Source organism: Nylanderia fulva, unplaced genomic scaffold (assembly GCF_048542155.1).
Source record: "Nylanderia fulva isolate GAGA-0341 unplaced genomic scaffold, ASM4854215v1 Scaffold36, whole genome shotgun sequence".
NCBI classification, from domain to species: domain Eukaryota; kingdom Metazoa; phylum Arthropoda; class Insecta; order Hymenoptera; family Formicidae; genus Nylanderia; species Nylanderia fulva.
In genome coordinates, this window is record NW_028190433.1 from 547,584 (window position 1) to 568,714 (window position 21,131).

Consider the following 21,131-nt stretch of genomic DNA (forward strand, 5'->3'; position numbering starts at 1 on the left):
TGAAAGTATGAGTATATTTGTATATCCTTTTTGGACAAAAATAATATTCTCTAGAAATCATCTAGATGAATCGCCATATAATTATCTTATCTCCAAATATACTTAAAATAAAATCATCTTCATCTTATCCAAGATGAATTTACATATTTTCGTCTCATCTTTATCTAGATTGTTGTAAAATCATTTAAGCGTGCAACACTGCTCGCTTGGACGCGTTCCTGATTTGCGTATTAATTAACAATTTTTCCCCTCTTTTTCGAAAGCACCTTTACTCTTGAAATCTGGAAAAGTTCACTCGCGCGATTGCGTTGTCCTCCGAATGTGCTAACGGATGACGCATCCTCTCGCCTCTCTGGACTTATCGCTCTCGTACACAATGGCAAGAGCGTTATAAACCGGGAAGGACGCCGGTTTTACGCAATGCAATGGTGTGCCGCCGTTATGCCATGCACGAGATTGCTGAAATCCGGTTAGGATTTTATTTCCTGCGACTTCTCTTTTGTCTCTCTAACGAGATTTTGCGAGAGATTTGGCGCGCGGCCGCGAGAGTTCTGCCGGAACTCGATCGTACGGAACCGAATTACACGGGCCGTTCGCTTGATATTCCAGTCGTTGACTCTCTTTCTCATCGGAGGACTTTCTTCTTCTCCCCTCCGGAGGGAGTATGACACTCTTCCTTTCCTATTTTTTTTGCCCCTCTTCGTTTCCAGGAGCTCCGCGACCCGGAACGTGCCGCGATTCGTACGCACGTACACGCATTTTCGTAATTGCGAAGGAACGAGCGCGGATATCTTCGCCTCTACAAGAGGATTTCCGCTGCGGCATGAGTTTCCCGTCTCCTCTATTTCTTTGCATGCAGGGGAGAGAACATGCATCCATAGTTCTAGATTTCTGTATTCGAGAAATGCAATTTCGCACCTCTTTGACGAGTCTCCTTTTACACATTTTCATCTTTTCTTCGTTTCAATACGATGCCTGTCAATATGTATGTCGATGCTTCGACATTTCGACATCTCTCTGAAATATCGTATGAAAAAATAGGAAGGTGTATGTGCGTGGATCTCCGATGATACGCAATATCGTTAGATAATAATGTCCCTCGAAGGCATTGTATAATAACAGCGTATATCATTCGACTCGGTCATTTGTACTCTCCTCGTTTTATCTCCTATTCTTCCTCCGGCGAAACATTTTACGCAACTTTAGACGTGACTCGTCACGCGTTCACGTACACACGCTGCGTAATTACGCATCGCCATATTAAGACGTCGCTAGGGAGTTCGTCAGGTTTATATGGCTGTATATAGCTTCGAGCCCTTTCCGATAGACAATCGCTCGGGAAAATAACTCGAATAAGTCGCGCAAGAGAGGAGAAATCCGAGGAATTATAGAAAAGAGTGTGTGTCGAGAAAAAACTTTACGATTATAATTTCAGGCAGACTCAATGAAAAAATTTCCTGACTTTTTCAGATTTTCTAGAAGACTAGAAATTCATTTTTTCCCTGATTTTTTAGTATTATTTTCCAAATATAATTTTTCCATATATCTATATGATAAATCAATTAAATGTTAAATCATGAAATCCTTGAGATATTTCTGTCAACAATCTGCATTATGTACGATAATCGTGTTAAACTATTTATAAACTATTTTAACAATCACCTTTTTTATTTATATCAAATTTTTTAGTTTTGTCTTTATCAAACACATTGAAATAAAACAACACGACGATGAAAATATAAATTAACGAATCGATTTTTAACAACACAGAAAATTAGTGCGCTGGCAGTCAAGAAAAGATTTATATTTATTTAATAAAAATTTTAATTATTGAAACAAATGTAGAATAATGTGAAAAAATCCAGATAAATAATACAATTTCCTAACTTTTCTCTGACAATTCCAGATTTATAAAATTCCTTGAAAATGCTCGGTTTTCCAGATTTTCCTGATCGCTAAACATCCTGAATTGTGATCCTTCATCGGCAAAAATTATTAACTCGTGTTTCATCTCGCAAAAGACATCGACGTGGTCGTAGATAATTATAAGGCCGTAGATAATCAGAGTTATCTGAATGTCGACGTTTATGCAGAGTGTAGGAATATTTTATTTTAATTAGAGTCGTCTACTTATCATTGATTATTTCATCTCGCGATTCCTTGGACATCTTTTTCGAATAATAATGCGATACATGATCTCGATATCTCTATCGAGACCGTCTCGATATTAAACGAATCCCATTTATTCCTTTTCCGCTTTTGCGAAATAGCCAGAGGGCAGACAATAAAATCGAACCGTAAATAGTATAAACGTTTTAGCTACATTTTTGAAAATTATATATAAATATTGAACAAAATAAAAATGTTTTTTTCTCAAATTGTATTCGGAATACAAAAATGAAACCGCGTTTTCTCGTTTTATTTTCTTGCTGTAACTTAATATAATTTTATATATATATATATATATATATATATATATATATATATTCGTACAATATACAGACGACTGCTAAACATTAAACCAGATATTTCAACAGAGCCTTTTAATTTAATATATAAATAAATAATTAAAAAAAAAAGAAGAGATGGCTAGTCATACGATGAAATCTTATTTGCATTACTACATTACATTAATATGCATTACGTAATAGCGCAATGTTATAAATATCGGTTGTGCCATCCGAGATGTCACGAATCATGCATTTTACAATGTTCTGCGGCACGCGTGCGTCCGTTCTCGTGTCGCGAAGAAGCGAGTCGTGATCGCCGATCCCAAAGCCTTTTCAATATGGCAAAATGGAGCTGTCAGATGGAAACGCGCGCGCGTCGCGCTCTCAAAGGGCATTAAACGGGACGATCAACCGGAGATCATTTATTTCTGCATCTACCGTCTGTCCGTGTGTTCGCGAACGGATTTAGCCGCCAGAATAGATGTCGCGCGAAAGTCGACGGTGACGGCAGAAACGTGACAGGTATCCCGCGGCCGCAGGTATACAACACTGCGAAAATGATCCTCCCTGCGGACACTATACGACGAATATATATATATGTCTTCGCGTCAATGTTGGGTCAACAGTTCGCCCGAGCTGATCGATATCTATTTTCGGGCCTGAACGAAAACACACGAGCCAGGTATTTAACGTAACGCGGCTATGGGCATAGTGCTTAGATGATTTTAAAATTCATTAAAGTTAAGACGAAAATATGTAAATTCATCTTAGATAAGATGAAGATAATTTGGTTCTAAATATATCTAGATAAAATTATATGGCGATTTATCTAAATAATTTTCAGATAATATTATTTTTAAGACCGCGCTTATGTCAACACAGTTATAAAAGAAATCACTGAAGGGCTATAAAAATATATTCATATTTTTATTTATGTACTATGACTCCAAATTATCTGAACATTAATCTAGATAATTTAGTAAAGCTAATACTTTTTCATCTAAGATACAGATATTGATAATATATATTTTTATATAAAGATAAGATGACACCAAAATTTCATGTAGATGATCATCTATATATTTCTATTTAGATAACACTGCAACACTGGCTATAGGGGATAAAAGCTGAAAAGCTGAAATAAATGTGAGATCTTTAACGAGAAGAAGAGATTGCAATAAAATAAAAAATGCAAAAAATAGTGCATTTGTTAGCAGGTCGCATTATGTCAAATCAATGAACACAATTTGACATCTGTGATATATTTTTCTTGAACAATAATATTCTTTACGTACAGTGCATATTTTTAAACCATCGCTGTCCTTGCTATAATGTCATATTTCTCGATAAAAATTTAATTCCTTTTGTTTCAAAGTTACGTAGCTTAAAAGAGTAATCCAATCGGAGAATAAGCTTGTTCGGGGAACAACGTGCGTATCGATTAGTTCTACAGAATATATAATGAGAATTTGATATTCCCATTATCCTCTTTACCATAATAGATAACAATCCGGTTTGACACCCTATGACTATAGAATAGGACTCGCTTCTTTGCTCGTTAATTTATTCGCCGATACTATCCTGTCGGCTAAGTTAGAATAGCCGCGCGACGTATCTAGTAATGTCATCAAATGACATTGTAAATGACGTAATCGGCCCGAGACGTCAGAGACAGCCTTTATTCGACATTTGAACGTTCCGACAATGACGCCTGCAAAGGGAGACGGCGTCATGAACTAAGGACAAGACGTTCAATATCGTGACATTACCTCTTTATTAAATAAATTTTAATGTTGAATTTCACAAGAACTTTCGAATATTATTAAAATTATTTATATTATAACACTTTGTGATGCAAACATTTTAACAATTGTCATTAAAAGATTTATAAAATCGTAAGATTCTATAGGTGTACGTAATGCCTTGATTATTTATTTAAACTTGAGTTTCTCGAGATTTTATTTCGATAAAGGAATTTTATCCTCTTAGAATATAGGAGAGAATTGTATGCCGAATGATTGTTAAATAATAATAACAGGTGATATTAGTTGCTACATTGTGAAACTTTTAGAAAAAACTTCTCGGCTTTACAGCTTCTTGTTCGATGTTGGAAACTTCAATAGACTTGTTCATAGAGCAATAAGCGAAGGTGAAACTCGCTAGCTTATACTTGAATTCAAAGTTAAAAACATTTTCTTTGCTCGTTTGTGTAATCTTTAAATTACCATCATATTATTATATCTGTCTCATAATAATTGCAGTTTATTGCATCAAATTAAACGCATATATTAATATTTAACACAATATGTTCAACTTAGAAGATAATCTGCTGGTTGCTTAATATTGCTGCAAAATGTAACTATTTTCTGTATAATTCTATCAAATTTTTAGTGAACTCTTTTTAAAGCAAGTTTCAAGTTAATTTGATCAAGAATTCAGCTCATCCTTTAGCACTGTATTTTTATATAATACAATTCTAGAGAGCTTCGATAAAAATAAAAAAAGAATGTAAGCGAAACGGCGTTGAACTCGTAAGAACAACTAGTGTTTCTTTTTAAATATCAAAAACAAGCATCTGTGAAAAACACCAAGTTTTTCCTACTGGAACTCGTGCGTGTCTCCCTTCTGCTCGCGACCAATATAAAAATACCTTTGACCTTAACTAAATACGATGATTAACATTGATCGGTTTACGCAGGACTCGAGCGAATCTAGTAGCACGAACTCGTTACGGTCACTCGACTTTTGACCTCTCACATCCCTCTTCGAACGTAGCTGATTCTCAATTCCCTCGTGTTCAACTACCTGCCTTGAATTCGTTGTGTTCTCTCGGCGACACAAAAAAGGGAGAGTTAGATAATCTGGATTGGCATTGACTTTGCCAGTTTTTCTGTTCCGTACATAGGGTGACTTTTAATCTTTCTCACATTGGAATTAATGATATATATTTTCAATATTCTATATCGACAATGGTTTTGTCGCCAATGTATGAAAAGGGAAAAAAAGAGGAAAATAGGTTCAAGAAATTCAGAACGCAACGTATAACTGGTACATTATTATAGTACGGTGAAATCTAACTTTAGACGTAAATTCGTAAATGATGACATCACTGAAAGGTTGAAATTCTGCCCGCAAGTATTACCCGAGGTGAACGCGACGAGTCTCGGCCAGGTCGGTGATTTCTCGCTTTAAGTACCGGTAAACGATCGTAATCCTCGAAAGCCTCCGACAAACGAAGACGGAAGAGAAAGAGAAAGAGAGAGAGAGAGCACGGTGGCGATGTCTCTTGGAAAACTGAAGCGCGCTATACTCCGGGCCGTACCGCCACTCGAGGCAGGGTCTCGCAACCTTTCACCCCAACCTTTTACACCCTTCTCTCTCGAGCCAGGTAACGAGTGAGGCACCCGATCCGCCGGTTGAAGAGCACTGGTCCCAGAAGAAAGGTGGAGAGCAACGAAGCGGGACCGCGTTCGAGAACCCCTTCGGAACGGGTGGCAGCCCCACATATATAGAGTCGCCTCGCACAGGTGAGGCCGATATCGACCTGACGCCAGAAATACCGCGCAGCATCGACCGTCGTCGTCGTCGTCGTCGTCGTCGTTATACCTGGTCTCGCCCTCTCTACCCTCGGAGGGACGCCGGCATACGAGTCCGATGGTGGAGGGTTTGGGGGCTGACGCACGGCCTCGCCGCCGCCAATCCCTGGATCCTGGTGGTCGCGGCTGCGCCCTGCCGCGTTTTCCGCAGCGGAACCGCCGCCGACGACGTCGCTGCCGCCACCGCGACGGCGAGAGAGGGCGCCGCGGCGACCCGGTGGCGGGGAGGACTCCGAGGGCAGACGTTCCAAAGCCACCCCGACGGAGAGACACGCCGAGACGCCCCTGCCATTGGGAGCCCTTCGGTCTTAGTAAGTATCCCGGCCGATCTCTTTCTCTCTCTTTCGCTCTCGCTCTCTGTATCTTCCTCTCGCTTGCGTTTCTCGCTTTTGTCTTCTTCTTCTTCTTCTTCTTCTTCTTCTTCTGGGTTTCCAAAGGTGTACGCATTCGTGAGATTTTCTCTGGTGCGCGGGCTCGTTTGGTAGGAATCGGTAGCTTCCGATACGACGGTTCGAACTGGAATCTCGTAGAATTTATGAATGTTTTTTTTCTTTCCCCTTTTCGCAATCTCGGGTTCGTACTGAGATTTCTTCATCGGATTCGAATTCTCGAAGGGTTGCTGCAATTCACGCTCCCGCACAATTTTTCTTCGCTTGTTCTTTCCGACTTGCTTTGTTTGAGTACTTGTGGCCAGAGAGAGAAGTTAGAGTATATATAAATATGTATGTACCTATTATATAATTAAATATATATGTATGCACAAATCGTGTTACATTATTATATTGATTTTCAATTGCTCGTTGTACAATTTTCGTCAATATTTTCCTCTTGAATCTGTCTCGATTTTTTCGACACAAATCCATGTTACATTTAACGGAATGTAAAATTTTATTCGGAAATCGAGAAATATATGAATGACAATTTTGTATAGCCAAGATCTTATTTCTGCTGACAATATTGCTCTATTTGCAATACAGCATTTTAAGTCAAGCTTAATTCATTAAATCACGTTGAAACAAACATTTTTATTCAGCTACTCATTACAAGGCATAATTGCGTCTGCAAAAAAATGGAAAAAAATTACGAGATTGAGAATTTAGAATTAAAAAAAGGCATAATTTTTTTGTTCATTAGTTTTTGAATTCTCTTCTTATAGAGAACGTTGTGTTTTGTGTAACGTTTGATCAAAATGACTCTAAGAAAATCCGCGAGTTCCGGTTAAAAGTTGCACTTACAAGAGCGACGCGGATAATAAGGGATATTGCTGCACCCTTCCTGCAAACAACGGCGCACAAAATAACACGTGGCTGTCAAATAACTATATTGCGATACGACGATGCGAGGGAGGGTAGGGATAAAAAATTACCTTGGGAAGTTACGCACGTGTGTAATGCCCGGTCTTCCTCAAATGTGCAAGGTATAAGAGACTCGGATGTTATAGATAGATGCAGAAACGCTAAATTTAACCTGCCCATTGGTAACGCGTACATAAGATAATAGAAAGGTTAGTAAAAATTGTGTCGAACATATATACATATTTATATATACACGAGAAGACATGAATATATAGAGTAAAAGCAATGTTGCCTCATGCGCGATTAAATATATGATGATAAATTCCAACTGGGGAAGGTTGACGGACTCTCCCTTTGTCCTATCCAATGTCCTCTACAAAAGGCGCTCCGAAAATAAATTATACACCTTTACAGGTACAAGTATCTATTATTACATCATTTATGTATAAAATTCGATCGAATTTTTGTGACGAGAAAAAATGGTTTTGAAACGTGCTCCTGCTTCGTTTAATAAACAACTCTTGAATCGAACGCCTACATAATTTTCCTCTCGAAAAAAAATAATGAATTATATAATCGACTTTAATCGCGGGGATGATGTCGCTGTTGCAGGCTCGGTTGTGAACGCGGCTGAAAAGGTGGAGGGCCCGGGGACGCGAGGAGCCAAGGAGTCGGTGAACGACTCGAAGGACGAAGACGGATCGGACGTCACCTCGACTCTGAGCGGCTTGCTCGCCGGTCTTCCGACCTTGGCGGGCCCCCAACGCCTCGCCAATTCCCTCAGGCAGAAGTTCGCCAGTAACTCCGGTGAGTCGACGATATGAGATCGTTTTCTGTGCGACATTACCAAGTCCGCCTATCGATCACATCCTCGTGACGACGATCGACAGGCGTCGTTTCGCGAACGCGAGAGCCATCATCGTCTCGAAATCGCGCGATCGTCCCCTAGAAGCTCTACGTCGGATTAAATATTTCATAAATCATGGTATAGATTACGGAGAAATAAAAATAGAACGTACCCTTTTTTTTTATTTATGAAAGAAAGGTTTCGACGAATTCGGATAATGGCAGAGTACATGAATAATGAACGTCGAGCACGCAGCAAATCAAATTATTACGTAGATATTTAATCCAGATTGTGGCGAATTGTCGCGTTCCTGGAAAAGTTGGGAAGTGCACTTATATTAATTGCACTTGACAACTTTTTCCGTCGGCTCATGAGAAAAAGAGAGAGAGAGAGAGAGAGAGAGAGAGAGAGAGAGAGAGAGAGTGAGAGTGAAAGAGAGAAATATGGTTCTTAGTTTCTTTCTACTGCCCTCAACCCTTTCGAGAAACACCCTGTTTTATTGTACTCTTAAAGTATAATTTCAGAATATCATTTTTATTGTGCTCTTGCACTCTTTGTTAAGAAAGGAGAAAGTGAATAATGACAAAAAGGATTTAAAGAGATTCGTGAATCTGAAAAGAAGAAAATGTCTATATATATATATATATATAATGCAATTTTGTCTTATACACATATGTAAAGTATTTTAATAATTTACCGCTAACATTTTTATTGTTGGTAAATTATGAAAATTTGCATTTTAGATTATATGGAAATTTAAGTAATTAAAGTGTCATAATTACATTATAGTGTTATTACGCGAGGTCTTATTTCGCATAGAAATAAGACGATGACACATATATTAGTTTAATTAGAAACCATTGTGATTATGGAAATTTAATTACTCGAATTCTGTATATCTTTTTATTTCCAAGTCGAGGGAGATTCCTCCTATAAGAGTAACGCTAACTTCATTGTTAACTTTACGTTCGTTTAATGCAATTGGTTCCAACGATCGACAACTCGCGGAAACAAGCCGTAATAATATCGGACAGAAATAGTATCGTCATTAGTTCTCCTGGTACCGCCAACATTCGTGAAGTGATTAGCGGGCGACCCTGCCGACGATGTCTAGCACGCGTCGACCCTCGCCCCTTGTTTTCCCGGCGTTTTCCCGCGCTGTTTTTATCTCCGCCGTGTAACACGATACACGATATACCTCAGGCTCAGGTATATAGAGTCGATCTCGCGACGCCTTATCGTGGGGGAGCCTCCATCCGGTGTCGTGTTCTCGTTCAAGCACGCGCGAGGGAGCAACCCGCACAGAGAGGAATAGAGAGAGAAAGAGAGAGAGTGCATTTTTTTCTTCCCTCTTGCACACAAAAGTGCCGCGTGTATATATATATTTATATATATATTCGCGATCGCGAGGTTGGGTCGGACGAGGCTGGATTCCGGGTGGTTCGAGATGAACATCGTCGTTTCGCGCTGACCAGGCCGGGTCAGGGCTCTCCCTTTCCCTCTTCTTCTTCTTCTTCTTCATCTTCTTCTTCAGCAACTCTTCCCAATCTCCGACGCCGTCGCGAAGCCTGTCGATTGCCGTTGCGGTGTATTGCGATAAATAGCGTATGCACAAAAAAAAAAAAAAAAGAGAAAAAAAAAACTCGCGCGAATCGGTTAATCGAACGCGAGAGCTAATCGTCGCCAACTCGGTGATCTGTTGTAGGTTACCCCCGGCCCGGCCTGATGCGCGCCGCCCCTATCGCGACGATCTCCTCGTCACGCTCGCTTCCCGAGGTCGCACGACTGGTGACCGCGGTTAGTCTCACCCGTTAAGACACACACACAAAACAAAGTTCGGAAGAGAACACAAGGGGTCCGCTCCGCGAGCGGCCACTTAGAGCAACATCATGACGACGATACCGATACTCAACATGGAGTTCGGCGAGCTCAAGGAGATCGTCTGGACGAAGCTGCAGGAGCCCAAGGCTCAGCGCAAGCTGATCCTCGTCATCGTCTCCATAGCGCTGCTGCTGGACAACATGCTGTACATGGTGATAGTGCCGATTATCCCCGATTATCTGCAGTACGTGGGTGCTTTCGGACCGGTCGAGACGATGCCCAACGGCACCATTATTCCACGGGAGCATCACGGCCAGGATTCCGCGACCGGGGTGCTGTTCGCGTCGAAGGCGATCGTGCAGCTGATGATTAATCCGTTCTCCGGCGCGCTGATCGACCGGATCGGCTACGACATACCTATGATGATCGGTCTCTGCATCATGTTCCTGTCGACCAGCGTGTTCGCGTGCGGCAAGAGCTACGGCGTCCTGTTCTTCGCGAGGAGTCTGCAAGGCGTCGGCTCCGCGTTCGCCGACACCGCCGGTCTCGCCATGATCGCCGATCGCTTCACCGAGGAGTCGGAACGCTCGAAAGCCCTCGGCATCGCTCTGGCGTTCATCAGTTTCGGCTGCCTGGTCGCGCCGCCGTTCGGCGGCGCTCTGTATCAATTCGCCGGCAAGGAGGTACCGTTCCTGATACTGGCGTTCGTCAGCCTGGCGGACGGTTTCATGCTGCTGCTGGTGATGAAGCCGATCAAGGAGCAGTTACGCGACCGTCACATAGGCGAGCCCAAATCGACGATACCGATCTGGCGGCTGCTGATGGACCCGTACATCGCCGTGTGCGCGGGTGCTCTGATGATGTCCAACGTCGCCCTGGCCTTCCTCGAGCCGACCATCTCGCTGTGGATGGAGGACACGATGACCCACGACAACTGGAAGATCGGTATGGTATGGCTACCGGCTTTCTTCCCGCACGTGATCGGCGTGGTGGTCACCGTGAAGATGGCCAAGCAGTATCCGCAGTATCAGTGGCTGATGGCAGCCGGTGGACTCGCCCTGGAGGGTCTCTGCTGCTTCATCATACCGTTCTCCAATTCGTACAAAGTGCTGATGATCCCGCTGTGCGGCATCTGCTTCGGCATCGCTTTAATTGACACCGCGCTCTTGCCTACGCTGGGCTACCTGGTGGACGTAAGGTACGTGTCCGTCTACGGGAGCATCTACGCTATCGCCGATATCTCGTACAGCGTGGCGTACGCGGTGGGTCCGATCATAGCCGGTGGGGTAGTCGAGGCAATCGGTTTCACGGCGCTCAACATCGGCATCGCCTTCTCGAATCTGCTCTACGCGCCGGTGCTCTATTACCTGCGGCACATCTACGACTTCAAGCCGTTCCAGGACGAGGCGAACATCCTGATGCAGGATCCACCCGATAAGGAGTACCAGACTTACGTGCTGCAGGAGCAGCGACCGATCACCGGCGAGATCGGTAACCATCTGAATCAGACGCGCATGGAGACGAACGTCGACCAGGGTTACGAGCCGAATTATCAGACGCAGGCCGGCTACGGGAGTTACGGTACTCAGAACACGACGGGCTACGCTCAGCCGCCGCACGAACAACCGCCGGTTTACAATCAGCCGCCGGGCTACGGTCAGGCCGCCGATTACAGCCAGCAGAGGAATTACGCGGCCGAGCAGGAGCGAGGAGAAGCCCAGGTCGATGTGAATCCCTTCAGAAGACAGCCGGACGTGCCGGAGCAGCGACCGGGAGCTGGAAACAGCAATCCCTTTAGGCAAGGAATGTATTAAGAGCGAGTGATCGGCGTCGTCCACGTGACCAACGATCGCTCGAAAGCGCGTGTTCGAGAGTCTTCGAGACAGGCTTCCACAACTTAACGGCAGAGAATAGACGTCATCAGGGTTGCGAGGGATCATCGATCGCGCCCGCGTCCGTCGGATATCGATCGTGTTCGAGATTCGCGACGCTTTGTCGGGGATTATATACAGAGGCAACGACTTCCAGAGTGATTTCCTCGAGGATGGTGAATCCTGACCTGGTCCTGGGATCCGTTTTCGAGATTTCGCGTTATAGGATCGGCACGGCACGGAAGAAGGAGAGAAAGAGATGGGAGATGTGGGAGAACGTTGCTGAAGATACGTATTTATCGTTGAAAGACTGAAGGACGACGATTGGTATAGAAAATACACTCGCGGGAAGCGAGAACAAGAACCTTGAGGAAGACGAGTAATCGCAACATCGAAATAAAATTAGAGTGAGAGGGAAGAGAGAAACGTATCGGTGCTATGGAGAGAAGGCAAAGTTAACATATCTAGGATGCGAGTTGTTGCGCAAAAGTGTAAGAGGGAAGAGAAAGAGAGGATTTACGGCCGCGACGAAGGCTTCCCGTCAGCAAGGACCTTCGCTCGCGGATTGCCGTCGGGCAAGTTTTGAATTTTTATCACTTTCGTTGAGAATTGTTCCACATTGCTGAACGGAAATATATCATATCATTAATTAAGGCGTCAGAGAAATCTAGGAAGTAAGGCTTTAAGTTAGTTAGGCGATTATATAGAGGACGGTTGTGACGAGGATGATCGAGGCTCGTTCCGCGAATCGCTCTTTATTGACAAAGTACTTGTCTCTCTGCTTCGAATAAATTTTATCGCGAAAAAATATTTACTGACAAAACTCGGGGATTGTTGTTATTATCGTTATTACGTTATTGTTACATATAGAGATTATCCGAAGCTTTTACATTCTAAAAATTGTTACTTGTTACGCGCATTTTATTGTGTCAATTATATTCTTTCGCACGATTGGAATAAGCATTATATCAATTATTATTGATAAAGATGGCACACATGATTAAACTTATTAAACATTTTCGATTCAATGTTGAAAATTATTTTACAGTTCACTTATTCTTCATTTTTCGCCTCAGAAAACAATTGCCTCTTTATAACAAGCTTTGAACAAAATAATAAGTATCTTTCTCGATTATTTAATAACATAAATAATTTTCTATCATTCAATATATTTTCGAAATGCTCGATTTTATTTTATAATATTTTTACTTCTTCAATCGTTTATTTGTTTCACGCTAATCGAGTACTTTGCCGCAATAAGGGAGCAATAGCAGTACCAAAGCGCGAGCGCGTCAAAGTATAAACATACATATCTGTATTTTTATGAGATTACTTTTCTAATTATAGAGATATTTCGTTCGAACCGGATTTGGTTCATGCGGGAAATCGCGCGATATCTAGTCGTAGGCATGCATTTCTATATGTATGTAAATATATCAAACTTTATCACGTGTCAGAGTGACTTGGCTGTAAGATTTTGCAGCAACTATCGCGAGATGTTACGAGAAAAAATTTCAATTAATTTTTTAATTAATTAAAAACTCACATATAAAATATTTCAAACCTTGTTCCGTTTAGAACAACATAATTCCATTTCATATACTTTTATATTCGCATTATTTTTTTTTCGATATGATACGACGTATGTTAAAATAATTAAAAATTTTTTATCCAAATATTGATACAGAGAGAGAGAGAGACGACAAACTTCTTATGTTCTCGCAGTTTTCGATACCTCTGTCGAGTCTTACGACCGAGTGCACGGCACACATCCGTACCTACTCGTCAATACTAAGAAGCGTCGCGAAAGGAATGAATAAATGACTAAATTATGAATTAATTAATACACCGTTACACTGATACGGCGATGATCGAGAAGGACGCGTTAATTTAAAAAAAGGGGGAGCTCGTTTCGTTCTCGGACCTCAGGACCATACGCCCGTCGTCGCGCGGATCCTCGAGGATCGATTTCCGCGGGTGCTTTGAGTTAACAGTGCCTGAACTTTGCAGTTTTTACCCCCGTCGTGTGTCGCGAGAGATTTCGTAGTGCGAATAATCGTTAAAAGTTCTCCCCGTTATAAAGATCCAAGCAAGTGTGTAACCCGACCTAAAATGTAATGTAGACACACTCTCTATTAGACACTCGCTATACATATGTACCTAAACGTAGGCTATACGCGTTTTTTGTTTTATATATAGCTGAGGAAGAGAGAGAGAGAGAGAAAAGAGCGTTATTATCTCCGCAATGGCATTTCGTTTCTATATGAGCTGGCCTCTAATGTTAAGGATTTTCTCGTAACGCGGCAACGTATGATACTCGTCGATAATTATCGTCGATTCCAGCGATAAATTAAGCGAAAATTAACGCAATAATATCCCTGAGATGAGTAAAAAATATAAACTTCGCGATTGATCTGCTGAAAGTTTTTTAATTAAATTCTAATTAGATATCTTTTGTAATTATAATATTTATACATTTAATTAATTCTCTATATTTTTTATTTCGATTTCAGACAAGTGAGGTCGAATTATTTCGTGTCAAAGAGCTTGCGATAATTATCGACAAGACGTTGCATCGGTTGCACTACGGTTATACATACACATATAACACATAATCGTATAAAGAATTACTCGTAGCTTCTTCTGTCTCTTGTAAATACATATTATACGCAAAAGGGCGAAAGAAAGAGAGCTCTTTCCCCATCGCATGGATGCGTCGCACATTGGACGTCCCAGAACTATTGTCTGTTCTTTTAATTATAAATTCCTTGACCGATATTTTAATAAAGGCATTGTAATATAATAAAGGCAGAAATTAGAATTCAAGCTGAAACGGGAGAAATTAAAATGAAATGTAGAGGATTTGATTTTATTCATTTTTGCAGCGAACTTTAATTGCTCGTGTGATACTCGACGTGAAATAAATCGTTTCTCTTTGTCCTTCGACTCTTGTGATCTTCGATATAGTTCTGTGACATCCAGTGTATCTTGCCTACTTGTATCATATCGTTCATGAATGTTGTGAAAGCGATGGTGTACGTGAGTAAAAAATCCTTTTTCTTCTACGTCGGGGGACTAAAAGGCCAGTGCTGGGCAAAGTTATCGTTGTCCTGACATTCGTCTGCGTAGAATATCTATGTGAGGACCTTAAAAGCGAAGTGAAGAAAACCTCTCTTGAAACGAGATAAGTTTCTTTTTGAATTAAACAAAAAAGACACGAGTGCATTTTTCGCTGTTAAAAAAAAAGTGACTTTTCTGAAAACGTAGTAAACGTATGCATTAAAAATTGATTTTACGATGCAATTTTTAAAAAGAAAATTCTTTCGTATCTAAGAATCATCTTTCTCTTTAAAGAAGAAGAGCATTGGCGATTTTATTTTGCTTTTGAAATCCTCACCTATTGAACAATACGAGAGATTCGCTGTTCTCAGAAATTTTGTTAAGTTTCGATGATTATAAGATGGTATTATTTGTTGTAATTATTATGAGTGAGAGAAAAAAAATGTTGAAAATTACTCTATTGTGTACAGAGAAGAATTCCTAAATCATGTACCGATAATCTGTAGATAATCGCCGGATAATTCGCGGATAAAGTTGCTTCTTAATATAAAAAAAAAAAGTTTATAAAAAACCACTCCTCAATGTTTAAAGTCGACCAGACTGGCAATAATTTATTATAAATAATTATTTGAAATACAACAACGTTTCGGCTGTCATTGCAGCCCTTTTCAAGTACATCTATAAAAAGTTCAATCAAAATAATTATAATTTAATTAAGATTTTTGAAATCTAACAAAAATATTTTTGCAACTAAAGCTGATAAAGGTCAGGTTACTGTACTGATGGACCGGACAGACTACGTTGAGAAAATGAATTTTTTTATTGAAAAACGATTCTACGTATAGATCACTTAATAGGACTCCGCTGAAGTCACTGAGCACGAGGGTTGCTAATTTATTAAAATCTTGGTTAGATAATAAATTAATAGACGATAACACATACAGACAATTGAGGTGTACGAATGGTAATTTGCCTCGTGCGTATGGTTTACCAAAGATTCATAAGGTAGGTTACCCTCTCCGCGTCATAATTTCAACTGTAGGAAGTCCTATTTACAACATAGCATCCTTTTTGAGTGAGATACTACAAAATGCAGTCAATAAACCTCGATCTCATGTCAAGGATAGTTGGTCCTTTGTGGAGATTATTAAAGACAGAAACATCGACGACAGCCATGTTATGATTTCGTTGGACGTGACTTCACTTTTTACTAACACCCCTTGGGAATTAATTAAAATAGCAATAGAAAACCGATGGGATGACATCTCACAATTTACTTCGTTTAGCCTTGCGCAGTTTTTACACGCCATTGACACGGTTATGCGCTCAACGAGCTTCGTTTTTGACGGAAAATTTTACGAACAGGTTTTCGGTTCTCCGATGGGGTCTCCATTGTCTCCGATTCTTTCTGACATTGTTATGGACGATTTGGAATCATACTGTTTGCGTCAATTGGATTTCGAACCCTATTGTTATTTTAGGTACGTCGATGATATTTTTTCAATTATTCCGAAAGGAAAAATTGAGGATATGCTTCGTGTGTTCAATGGTTTCCACACTCGACTTAAGTTTACGTTCGAACTAGAGAAAAATTGTTCTCTGAGTTTTTTGGATACGAACGTTATACGTATCGGTGGTAGATTGACGACTAATTGGTACCGAAAGCCTACGTTTTCAGACCGCTATATTAATTTTCTGTCAAATCATCCTATGAGATATAAAATTAGCGTGATTGCAAGCCTAGTTGATAGGACTATTTTACTCGCTGACCCTATTTTTTATGAAGAAAATATTAATTTAATCAAAAGAATCCTTATTAATAATTGTTACCCGTTAACAATTATTAACAAAAACATCAATAAAAGACTTCGAGCGATTAAATTTGGCAGTAATCTTAACTCGCCCAATCGAAATAAATTTGATACGCGAAATTGCATTGTGTTACCTTACATTAAAGATCTTAGCGAGAATATTACGCGTTGCATCAATAAAAGTGGAATTGATGCTTTGTATACTGTCCCAAAAAAAATTGGACACGTTGATAAAAAGAGGTAAAGATGGGATCGAAAACTTAAAAAGAACTGATGTTGTTTATAAAATTGATTGTGCGAATTGCGATTAGGCTTATATAGGACAGACAAAGAGACATTTAGAAACGCGCATTAAAGAACATAGAAATAACATAAAAAAAGACAAGACATTGCATTCTGTCGTTAGTTTACATCGGACTTGCAACGATCATGAGTTCCGTTGGGATTCTCCGGTGATTCTGCATGAGGAAAAACAGACAAGAAAAAGAGAAATTGCAGAAATGTTTTACATAAAAAAACAAGGAAAAAGTATTAATTTACAGAAAGATACGGAGAATTTCAGTGGGATTTATGATCGTGTTCTTGACGTTATTTAAGTCGTTTTATATTTATTTTTACTTTTAATTTTATTTTTATTTTTATATCCACCTATTTATTTATTTTTATTTATTTGACTTTATTATGACGATTTAAATTACGAAAGACACATTTAGTTTCGTCTCTATCTTCTTAACGCTTAGTGACTAAGATTCTTGTGAACAGTTAACATCTATTTAATATGTGCTTACTTCTGTCAGTCTTACATTGTTCATCAAAACAAGCGTTAACATTGTCGGTAGTTTGCATAGAAGTTGATTTACTGTTTTAAATTTGGTATGTAACACATTTTTGTATTTAAATGTATAATTCATTGTTGCGAATAAGTGTATTAAATTATAATTATTTTGATTGAACTTTTTATAGATGTACTTGAAAAGGGCTGCAATGACAGCCGAAACGTTGTTGTATTTCAAATAATTATTTATAATAAATTATTGCCAGTCTGGTCGACTTTAAACATTGAGGAGTGGTTTTTTATTAATTATTACTGGCAACCTTAAGGATTATTATTTAAAAAAAGTTTAATTTCAAATTTCAACTTTTTAATGATATATCAGACCATTCAGAAGATTATGCATTGAAAAGCAGTTTCTTTGATGACAAATGGAGCAAGATAAGTGCATTCCCTATATTGAAACCTCGCTCAGTATCGTCGGTTTAAGACGCAACGGCAGTTTCAAATGCAAACACGAGTGCTAGTTTCTCAACAATATTTTTCTCATCTCAAAACCGAGTCTAATTCCCAAGTATTGCGAGAAAAGGGGACGGTCGGAGATCGACGATCTCCATATTTATCATATTACGACAGAGTGCGCAATACACGAACACACATATCACGAGAGAGAGAAAGAGAGAGAGAGAGTGGAGGGAAAAACATAGTCATCGGGATTATATACATATATCTAATTATCCGTGCATAATGCATATTATCCGTGCGCGATAAAGGAGTTGGTCGTGCAGCTCGAGATTAACCATAAGCATAGCGTACTTAATTGCAATACGTCCGCACTTTGCGCGAACATGTACACATATACATAGACAGAAACACACAGGTAAAAACGATACACACACTCGCGATTCTATACCATTAAAAATACACACACACACACACGTACACGTACACACATGTATGTATGTATATTTAATTGATGAAAAACCAAGTAATTCGAAATGTGCGTATGTAATTGAAATCCTATGACACTGTAATGTTGTTGAACCGGTTATTAAAGATGTCATTGTTACCGAAGAATATCACGTGTTGCACTTTATGCTATTTATCGACGGCCTTTGCCATGATTTTTTGAATTATTTGGATATTTATGTACGATTAATTTTCTTTGTAAATTATTTTTTATAGTTTTGGTTGCAAAGATAATTTCCTCTTACTTATATCGATGCTTACAAATTCGAAGCATCAATAATGAATAAGAAATAATATTGAAGTAAAAGATCGATTATTAGAACTCTTATTAATAATTTATTATTACACGATTTATATTTATCTCCAAAGCTTCAATTAACAGCAAAAGAAAAAATAACACAAATATCATGAATTTATCATAAATTTATTTTCGCACCTTATATGTATCAAAACATAAAGAAAATTTTTCGTTACCTATATTTTATTGCAAAATTCATTACAAATATAATGTTTGATAATAAGTCGAAAATTACCATGTTGCATGTTAAAATTATCATCAACGATTAAGTTCAATTGAAAATATATGCTGCATTGCAAAATTTCTACAAAATATTTTATATGTTCATCACTTTTTGGCATCTATTAAAATTGTGGCTGATATTAATATTTTTTATTGTAAATATTAATCTCTAATTTCTAAGAGAAAATTCTCTCTGTGTATACAACTGCTCATCTTCCTCATTCATTCATGATACAATAAAAAAGAGAGAGTAACATCTAAAGACGAATTATACCGATATCATATCGCGGGATGCTGCAAGGGATCATGAAGTTTGATCGACAAGTGACGAGAGAAGGGCTCGAAGAAAGGGCTTAAGCCTTTAAGAACATAGTCGCGTGCCGCGCGGAATTCGGGCCTAATGAAAAAGCGAGCGAGAGACATTCACGGGATGTCTGCGGGGCCCTAGTGTCACCCTAACCCCATCAAAGTGTAATAATATTTATATTAGGGCGCAGCGCGCCCCAAAAGGGGCGCCCGCCCTTTCTATACCGGGTGTCGTCTCCTGGTAACGACCGGCCGCTCCGCAGATATCGATCGCGGCCCCGTAACGAGCACGTCGCATCGATAACACCGCCGTATCGATTAATCGGACGAGGTACACCTCGCGCTCCTGATCACGCATACATAAAACTTAGACAGCGATCGTGTCGATGGGAATTTTTTTGCGCGATAGCTTCAACGTAATGCTCAATTTCCCGGAGAAAGTTTATTTTTCATTACTGTAGAAAAGTTCGTATCTTGTTGATATATGGTAAGAAGTACATGGTTTCACACACATGGTACCCGAGACAACATTTTTTATATACCTATGTATGACAATATAAAATTATATAGAAATATATAAAATTATACATATAATTAAATAAAAGTACTTTTTTTTATATAATTATATAAATTTATATATAATGAATAACTATTTCTTCATATATGTATAATTTGACATGATTATATATAAACTCTTATAATTTATATATAAATTTATATAATTATGTATCAAAATGAACATATTTCACATATAATTTTACGATTATATGTATAATTATATAATTATTTATATATAATTACATATAAAAATTTTTTTACCGGTTACCTCTTTTGTTAAAGATTGAAACAAGTTTCTCTCTCTCAAAAAAAAAAAGAAAAAAATCAATACGTAATTTTTTTTAATTTGAAGACTGAAATCAAAGGAGAAAAGATGCAAGCATCTTGATACTAATAAACGATAAGATCTTAATCTTCGATTAATTTTAGATGTGAAGCCTGATTAATTCCCGACATATTTAATTTTCTAGCTATAATACGTAGTATTAAATAAATCTGCATGATGATTAATTTTCCAAAGATTTCAATTTTTCTTTTGCGGCGGTGAAGTCGTATTCGTTACACGAGCCGTTCATTTGGAGTTACATAAGTAACAAGTACATGTATATTATATATACATACTTCTATAATCATTTACTCAGATCTTTACATGTCCTAGATCTCGCAAGGTTGTCCTAGATTAAAGTCGATGCGTCGGTGTGCGCGAATATCGATCCGCTTCTATTCTCGTTCCTCGTCTTACGGTTCCAAATCTTTTATATTTTTGATTATATATTTGCAAGAGAGAGAGAGAAAAAATGTGAAATTTGTGTACGTTTTGTATTCCTTAAATTCTCAACATTTACACGTTTGACCTGGATTCTTTTGAGGACGGACCATTCAGTGATTCGAGTCAATCAACAATGTCGTCTTTTCGGAGACTTCAATGAACTCTCTTACGATTTCAACGACTCATGATAGATTAAATTATGAAAAAGAAACATAAAATGTAAATTGTATAGAATAAATGTGTAGTATAAAAATATGTATCACAAAATCGCAAACGCACAATTCAGTATTTTCAGAAGGAAAAATCTAAATATAGACATAGAAAAACACTGCTTGATAATTATTTCTAAAATAAAATCGAATAGTTAAAAATAGTATCGAAAGAAAGGAGGCCAAGAGTAATTTCTCGTCATTATTAAACATACCACCACTATTAAATAATATAAAAAAAACAATACCAGTGTTATTTTTACGAATAAGACATTTA

At 38.9% G+C, this 21,131-nt stretch overlaps 1 protein-coding gene across 3 annotated transcripts in view; it reads left to right on the plus strand.

Moving 5' to 3' along the window:
- Nucleotides 1-6,252: 6,252 nt before the first annotated feature.
- LOC114941908 (vesicular acetylcholine transporter-like) overlaps nucleotides 6,253-21,131 on the plus strand; it is a 95,381-nt gene continuing 80,502 nt past the window's right edge. For 2 of the 3 annotated variants that reach the window (XM_085485279.1, XM_029317092.2), the window contains exons 1-2: nucleotides 6,253-6,357; nucleotides 7,954-8,148. Coding sequence is in view for 1 of the 3 variants with exons in the window: in XM_029317091.2 (XP_029172924.1) it covers nucleotides 10,078-11,823 (1,746 nt within the window). In the remaining 2 variants the exon portion in view is untranslated. Of the gene's footprint in view, nucleotides 6,358-7,953; nucleotides 8,149-9,893; nucleotides 18,601-21,131 lie in introns of those variants that run through there. The other variant, XM_029317091.2, reaches the window with a different exon arrangement.